Source organism: Physeter macrocephalus, chromosome 12 (genome assembly GCF_002837175.3).
Source record: "Physeter macrocephalus isolate SW-GA chromosome 12, ASM283717v5, whole genome shotgun sequence".
Taxonomy (NCBI): domain Eukaryota; kingdom Metazoa; phylum Chordata; class Mammalia; order Artiodactyla; family Physeteridae; genus Physeter; species Physeter macrocephalus.
The window spans coordinates 17,400,315-17,409,122 of record NC_041225.1 but is presented as its reverse complement, the minus strand read 5'-3'; the positions used below and the strand labels follow the sequence as shown (position 1 = coordinate 17,409,122).

Here is an 8,808-nt window from a genome sequence, read left to right as displayed (position 1 = left end):
CAGAGGGAGGAACACTCCCAAACTCATTCTACAAGACCACCATCAACCTGATACCAAAACCAGACAAAGATGTCACAAAAAAAGAAAACTACAGGCCAATATCTCTGATGACCATAGATGGAAAAATTCACAACAAAATACTAGCAAACAGAATCCAACAGCACTTTAAAAGGTTCGTACACCATGATCAAGTGGGGTTTATCCCTGGAATGCAAGGATTCTTCAATATATGCAAATCATTCAATGTGATACACCATATTAACAAACTGAAGGATAAAAACCATACGATAATCTCAATAGACGCAGAAAAAGCTTTTGACAAAATTCAACACCCATTTATGATAAAAACTCTGCAGAAAGTAGGCATAGAGAGAACCTATCTCAATATATAATAAGGCCACATATGACAAACCCACAGTCAACATCCTTCTCAGTGGTGAAAAACTGAAACCATTTCCTCTAAGATCAGGAATGAGACAAGGTTGCCCCTCTCACCACTGTTATTCAACATAGTTTTGGAAGTTTTAGCCACAGCAATCAGAGAAGAAAAAGAAATAAATGGAATCCAAATTGGAAAAGAAGCAGTAAAACTGTCACTGTTTGCAGATGACATGATACTATACATAGAGAATCCTAAAGGTGCTACCAGAGCACTACTAGAGCTAATCAATGAATTTGTTAGAGTAGCAGGATACAAAATTAATGCACAGAAATCTCTTGCATTACTATATGCTAATGATGAAAAATCTGAAAGAGAAATTAAGGAAACACTCCCATTTACTATTGCAACAAAAAGATAAAATACCTAGGAATAAACCTACCTATGGAGAAAAAAGACCTGTATGCAGAAAACTATAAGACACTGATGAAAGAAACTGAAGATGACACAAACAGATGGAAAGATATACCATGTTCTTGGATTGGAAGAATCAACATTGTGAAAATGACTATACTACCCAAAGTAATCTACAGATTCAATGCAATCCCTATCAAACTACCAAACTACCAAAGTCATTTTTCACAGAATTAGAACAAAAAATTTCACAATTGTTATGGAAACACAAAAGACCCCACATAGCCAAAGCAATCTTGAGAAAGAAAAACAGAGCTGGAGGAGTCAGGCTCCCTGACTTCAGACTATACTACAAAGCTACAGTGATCAAGACAGTATGGTTCTGGCACAAAAACAGAAATAGAGATCAATCGAACAGGATAGAAAGCTCAGAGATAAACCCACGCACATATGGTCACCTTATCTTTGATAAAGGAGGCAGGAGTATACAGTGGAGGAAAGACTGCCTCTTCAATAACTGGTGCTGGGAAAACTGGACAGCTACATGTAAAAGAATGAAATTAGAACACTTCCTAACACCATACACAAAAATAAACTCAAAATGGATTAAAGACCTAAATGTAAGGCCAGACACTATAAAACTCTTAGAGGAAAACATAGGCAGAACACTCTATGACATAAATCACAGCAAGATCCTTTTTCTCCTTTTTTTTTCTTTAAATTAAGAATGAACTGGGCTCAGACTAAGAATCCATGGGTTTTGAGGACCTCTGTTAATTTGTCAGTTTTCTTCTCTGTGTTCTTTTCGGCCTGCTTCCATAGCCTTGTGAGCTGCTTCTTTTACCAGTAGTGGATCTTGGCCTTCTCCTTTCTCGTCTCCTCAAGGGTGGCTGTTACTGCCTGGTACTTCGAGCCAACCTGATGAGCCAGGAACCCTAGGTAGGCAAACTTGCACGTAGGCTTCAGACACACAACCTTGAGCGTGGTAGGAACCACCATCCGCTTTTTCTTGTCATAGGGTGGCAGGATCCCATCAAACACCTTGAGGCAGTCCAGAGCAGCCTGGCCTTGCTTGGTCTTATGGGGCAGCATGCCTCGCACTGTCTGCCAGAAGATGCGGCTGGGGGCTCAGAAGTGGTAGGGGCTGCGGGAGGGGTTGGTGTTCATCCGCTTGCAGAGGAATGCCAGGTACTTCAACTTGTTTCTATAGAAATTGTCAGAAATGTTGATGCCCTCACAGCGCACAACCACCACCTTTTGACCCAGAAGCACCTGCTCGGCCATGATGGCCACCGGGCAGCCCAGGAGATGGCCTCGGCCATCGAGAACCAGGACCTGCCACTCCGCCATCTTCGGCAGCCGCCTCCAAGTTCCTTTTTGAACCACCTCCTAGAGAAATGGAAATAAAAACAAAAATAAATAAATGGGACCTAATGAAACCTAAAAGCTTTTGCACAGCAAAGGAAAACAAAAACAAGACGGAAAGACAACCCTCAGAATGGGAGAAAATATTTGCAAATGAAGCAGGTGACAAAGGATTCAGGTGACGAAGGATTAATCTCCAAAATATGCAAGCAGCGCAATATCAGGAAAACAAACAACCCAATCCAAAAATGGGCAGAAGACCTAAATAGACATTTCTCCAAAGAAGAAATACAGATTGCCAACAAACACATGAAAAGATGCTCAACATCACTAATCATTAGAGAAATGCAAATCAAAACCACAGTGATGTATCACCTCACGCTGGTCAGAATGGCCGTCATCAAGAAATCTACAAACAATAAATGCTAGAGAGGATGTGGAGAAAAGGGAAGCACTGTCTTGCACTATTGATGGGAATGTAAATTGATACAGCCACTATGGAGAACAGTATGGTGGTTCCTTGAAAAACTAAAAATAGAACAACTGTATGACCCAGCAATCCCACTGCTGGGTATATACCCTGAGAAAACCATAATTCAAAAAGAGTCATGTACCACAACATTCATTACAGTACTAACAATAGCCAGGACATGGAAGCAACCCAAGTGTCCATCGACAGATGAATGGAACACTGGTCAGAATGGCCGTCATCAAGAAATCTACAAACAATAAATGCTAGAGAGGGTGTGGAGAAAAGGGAAGCACTGTCTTGCACTATTGATGGGAATGTAAATTGATACAGCCACTATGGAGAACAGTATGGTGGTTCCTTGAAAAACTAAAAATAGAACAACTGTATGACCCAGCAATCCCACTGCTGGGTATATACCCTGAGAAAACCATAATTCAAAAAGAGTCATGTACCACAACATTCATTACAGTACTAACAATAGCCAGGACATGGAAGCAACCCAAGTGTCCATCGACAGATGAATGGATAAAGAAGATGTGGCACATATATACAGTGGAATATTACTCAGCCATAAAAAGAAACGAAATTGAGTTATTTGTAGTAAGGTGGATGGACCTAGAGTCTGTCATACAGAGTGAAGTAAGTCAGAAAGAGAAAAACAAATACCATATGCTAACACATATATATGGAATCTAAAAAAAAAAGGTTTTGAAGAACCTAGGGGCAGGACACGAATAACTACGCAGACATAGAGAATGGACTTGAGGATGCGGGGACGGAGAAGGGTAAGCTGAGATGAAGTGAGTGGCATGGACATATATACACTACCAAATGTAAAATAGATAGCTACTGGGAAGCAGCTGCATCGCACAGGGAGATCAGCTTGGTGTTTTGTGACCACCTAGAAGGGTGGAATAAGGAGGGTGGGAGGGAGAAGCAAGAGGGAGGGGATATGAGGATATATATATGCATATAGCTGATTCACTTTGTTAGACAGCAGAAGCTAACACAGCACTGTAAAGCAATTATACTCCAATAAAGATGTTAAAGGAAAAAAGAAAAAAAAATGTGAGCTACCTTTGTAGGCTAGAGATTAAAGCAAAAAAAAAAGTTTGACTTTTATTCTGATTGCAGTTGGAAGCCATTGGAGTGTTTTGAGCAGGATCTCATTATTTTTAAATAATTGTTTTGATTTCAGTTTGGAAAATAGGTTGCAGGGAGCAACAGTAGAAGCAAAATGACCAGTTAGGAGACAATTTCAGTAATCCATGTGGGAGATGATGGTGACTTGAACCAAGTAGGTGATAATAAAAGTGTACAGAAGCGGATGGATTGCGGATATATTTTGGAGGTAGATCCAAAGGGCTTGTTGATGGATTTGATGAGGTTCAGGAAAAGAGGAAACAAAGACAACCCCTTGGTTTTTGACCTTGATCACTGCACAAATGACAGTGCCATGTGACATGGGAAAGACTGGGAAGGAACATGGTGGAGTCAGGGTTGAGAGCAGAAATGCAGGTAGGGGAATTGAGGTCTGTTTTAACGTGTTAAGTTGTGATGGCTTTGGGCATCCAATAAACAATATAATGTGTTAAGTGCTCCAGTAGGGATATGTTCATAGTTTGGAGAGAACGTATTCCCTTAACATACATATGTGTGGCACTAATCATACTGTACTGTAATTTCTGATTTGTTTTGGACTTCCCTGGATTCATTGAGGCTTGGAATTGTAAGGTTTTTGTTTTTGTTTTATTTTTATTTTATTTTATTTATTTTATTTTGGCTGCATCGGGTCTTTGTTGCTGCACGCGGGCTTTTCTCTGGTTGCGGGGAGCGGGGGCTACTCTTCATTGTGGTGCTCAGGCTTCTTCTTGTGGTGGCTTCTCTTGTTGGGAACATTGGCTCTAGGTACGCAGGCTTCAGTAGTTGTGGTGCACAGGCTCCGTAGTTGTGGATCGCGGGCTCTAGAGTGCAGGCTCAGTAGTTGTGGCGCACGGGCTTAGTTGCTCCGCAGCATGTGGGATCTTCCTGGACCAGGGCTTGAACCATGTTTCCTGCATTGGCAGGCAGATTCTTAACCACTGCGCCACCAGGGAAGCCCCTTGAAATTGTAAGTTTTTATTTGTTTTCCATCTTTCTAGCTCCCAAATCTAATATTGGTTCATCCTTACCCTAGCTGTTTATAAATTTGTTTGGTAAGTGAATAAATGTTACAATCTGATAGTATGAACTGAAACTGTGATAGTAACGATGGAAGAAATGTGTTTGAGAGAGATTTTAGTGAAAAGATCAGTAGGACATGATGGCCAATTAAATAAGTTGAGTCAGAGCAATTAGTAATAATAGTAATTGTAAATAATAATATACATATAGCAGTTATTTATTGCCAGGCACTGTTCTAAGTGCTTTACATATAATAACTCATTTAATCTTTGCAGCAACTCTATGAGGCAAGTACTGTTATCATCCCTATTTTAGAGATGAGGAAGCCATGGCCAGAGAAGTAACTTGCCTGTGGTCATGCAGCTAAGAAGGGGCAGAACAGGCATTATGAACGGAAGCAGTCTGAGGCTAAAGAACATGCTCTTAACCACCATGCTGTGTTGCTTCCCCATTGAGAATGATTGTGATTCTAGCTTGGGTGTTTATGATGACAATTTGCTGCTTACAAAGTACTTTACTTGTGTTCTCTGAGATCTGTACAGGAACACAAGTTCCATTCAAAGTTCCATTTAGAGATCACTGGAAGGTGGAAGATATTCAGGTGGCCTGAGGTAGAGAAACTGGCATGTCAGGCATGGGCATTTCAGATACACTGATTTCTCTCCCTTTTTATTGCCTCCAAAGTTAGTGCAGGGAAAATCGCAGCTCTAATATGATGGCTCACAATTGTCAGGTAGACTCTTGGTCTCTTTATACTTTTAATTTCTAGGCTAGACTGATAGTAAACTTGACTGTTCATTTTACCAAAAAAAAGAGGGAAGATTCCATTTTATCTGCTTTAGTACACTGCTTCATTATCAACCTCTACAAATTTGTATTGACACCTTCCTGTTATCCAAAGAACTCTGTGCAGATTGGTAGGAATACAGAGAGCTCTAGGATATTATTTGTTAAGATTCTAATAACTGTGTGAGGAAGACATATCCAGAAAAAGTAAATAGCTACATAAATTGTTCTATGACCAAGATATTTGGATGTCTCAATGAAGAGGTGATCACTGTTTGATGGAGAAGACAGAGAAAACCTCCTAGAGAATATAGAATTCAAGCTGAGCCTTAGAAGTGCCTTTACTTCAGTGGAGAAAAGAGTGAGGGCAAAGCTCATGAACAAAAGATAATATGTTTCTGAATGTATGTATAAAGAAGGTGTAGGATAGTTTGTCTTTAATAGAGGGGTTTTTGGAGGTGTCAAGTAGGAGATAAATTTGAAGAAGTAGGAAGGGACCAAATTATGAAGAACTTTGTATGCTAGGCAGGTTTAGATTTTAGGTCCTTGCTATTCAAGGTGTAGTCTGTGTGCTAGCCAAATAGGAATCGCTGAGCAGCTTTGTAGAAATGCAGTATTTCAGACCTACTGTGAGTAATAATCTCATTTTAACAAGATTCCCAAATGATTCGTATGTTTACTAAAATTTGAAAAGTACTGCTATAGTGAGGAGTCATTTGATCCAGTTATACTTAGTCACATGTTTATAACTAGGAACACATTTTTCAGCAGAAACTGTGTAAGAAATGGTAGTTAGGATTTCAGCCTAACCCATAAAGGCCTAAAATGATTCATAGTTAGAAATGCTTTGTGAAATCTAATGCTGAAGTTCCAGGAGAGGCAGGAACTGCTGGACTGGAGAACAGAAAAAACAGATTTGTGTCTTGTTTAGGGAAAGGGAAAAAGGGAAATAAACTTGTCAGACTGCTAAGGGCTGGGTTGTACAGGGCGTTAACACAAGGTCAGTGACTGGGGAATCCTGAGCCTGTAATTTCCCAAGCACTAGATTTTGGAGCATAGCATCTGTGTTGCTTTGCTTGTAGCAAATTCTCCCTTAACATAATGGCAGCCTTGATTCAGAGAAAGAACAAATTATTTCCTTAAATTATACAGTTTCTAAAATACATAGTCAAGTAAAAAAAGCACAGTGCAGAGTAGTATGTATAGTATGCTAAAGTGAGAAATCTTTTAACATGGTTATTTTGCACATGTGCAAATATGTATGTAGAAAAATTCTGAGAAATGGAATTATTTGTACAGAAGCTATGTGTATTTGTAATGTTGCTAGATTTTACCCAGTTGTTCTCCATAAATACTGTGTCAATTTACACTGCCACAAAATGCTAACTTATATATCCAACTTTATGATTTTTGCCAATGTGATGGTTAAAAAATGGTATCCCAGTGTTGTTTTAATTTGTATTCCTCTAAATGGTGAGATTGAATATCTTTAAATCTATTTAAAAGCCATTTCTGTGAAATATCCATATTCTTGGCCAATTTTTATTTTAAGGTATTTCTTTTCCTTTTTTTAATTATAGGAATTATTTATATTTTAGGGAAATTAGCCCTTTGTGATATGGGTAGCAAACCTTTTTGTTAATATACAAAAATAACAATAAACAGGTAGCTAGTGAACATCATAGCCCTGGAAGTAGACCACTTAATTTGCTGCTGACCCATATTCCCTTAGATAGGGTGGAGTATGTCTTTTTTGAAAAGCATGTTCAGTACTATAGTTTCGTATTTGGAAAACACACAGAAGAAGTTTTATAAAGTTTTAAGAAAGTAAATGTTGATGAAGACCTTTTAGCTGGTGGAACAGGTTAAAAACAATTTATTAATTGAATGTTGTTAATTTTCAAAATTATGATTGTTGTGGGAAATCACAAGGCTATTTTAAACCTGACTGTCTCTATATTATTCCCATTCCTTCCACTAGGTTACCACCAAAGAACATGATTTTGGTCTAGGGGCTCCAGTTTCTGAAGCTGAAAAATACCAGAATATTTTCCAGCTAGAACAAGAAGTGAGAAATCAAGACAAATTCATTTCTTCACTGAAGTTACAGGTTACATTTAATTTCTCTGCATATTTCCCTAAATTAATTTGGGATGGGGGCCTATATTAAAATAAGATAGAGAATAAATACCGATTCAGTTCTCATTTAAATTGTATGGGTTTAAAATCATTCCATTTTTACCTTAACCATTTTGAAACACATAGATTCAGAGTTAGTGAGTGCAAACTGTATGCCAGGTGTTGTATCAGATGCTTTCAAGTACATAATCTTACTTAATCATCCCAACTTTGTGAAATTGTGATGTTATTTCCATTTTACTGATGTGGAAGCCAAAGTTCCAAGAGGCTAAAGAATTATGATATTTGACTAATGAGTGACAGAGCTAGGATTTCTCTGAACTCCCAAGTTAGCTAGAATTTGAATCCAGTTCTCTGAACTCCCAAGTTCATTATTGTTTCTGTTCTTCTGGTGTCTGACCTGTGGTATAGCTATTAATAAAGGCTATTTAAAGAAACTTCCTCTTCTAGGAAAATGGAGTAGACTTACTTTTCCTTACTCTTCCCACTAAGTACAGCTAAAAACCCGGGATATTATGTATAAAACAAGCATAAGAACACTCTGAAAGGTGGGAAGAAGGAAGACTGGCTAGAGACCTCAGCACACAGTGAATGTTAGGACATGTTAGGGAGTTCCTGGTTTTCTTTTCGTTCCATATATCCCAGGCAGAGTACTGGAAAAACTGGCAACCAGAAGTAATGGGTGCAGATTTATAAAGGTCTCAGAAAAGCCATCCCTTTCTAGCTGAAGGACTAGGAAATGGGCAATCTAGCAAGGCAGATTACTCTTAGACAAGAACTGCCCACTTTAAGCAGACACCAAGGAAAAAAACTAGCTCCATTCCTGCCAGCAAAGGCTAAGAGCCCAGATGTCCACCCTTCTCCTGCTGTAACAAGGAACCCCATCCTTGTCTCATACCCCCACCCTGCCCCACAAGGCCCCCATCCCGCCAGGGTGGTATCAAAGAAGAAGGCTGAGTGGGGAACCAAGACTTTTTTTTTTTTTTTTTTTTTTTTCGGTATGCGGGCCTCTCACTGTTGTGGCCTCTCCCATTGCGGAGCACAGGCTCCGGACGCACAGGCCCAGCGGCCATGGCTCACGGGCCCAACC

At 39.3% G+C, this 8,808-nt stretch overlaps 1 protein-coding gene and 1 pseudogene across 1 annotated transcript in view; one reads left to right on the top strand and one right to left on the bottom strand.

Moving 5' to 3' along the window:
* TSGA10 (testis specific 10) overlaps window positions 1-8,808 on the top strand; it is a 106,927-nt gene that overhangs the window by 6,390 nt on the left and 91,729 nt on the right. The window contains exon 2 of the mRNA XM_024129966.3: window positions 7,561-7,689. Within this exon, the coding sequence (XP_023985734.1) occupies window positions 7,561-7,689 (129 nt within the window). The remainder of the gene's footprint in view (window positions 1-7,560; window positions 7,690-8,808) is intronic.
* Window positions 1,532-2,265, bottom strand: LOC102982646 (60S ribosomal protein L13a-like; annotated as a pseudogene).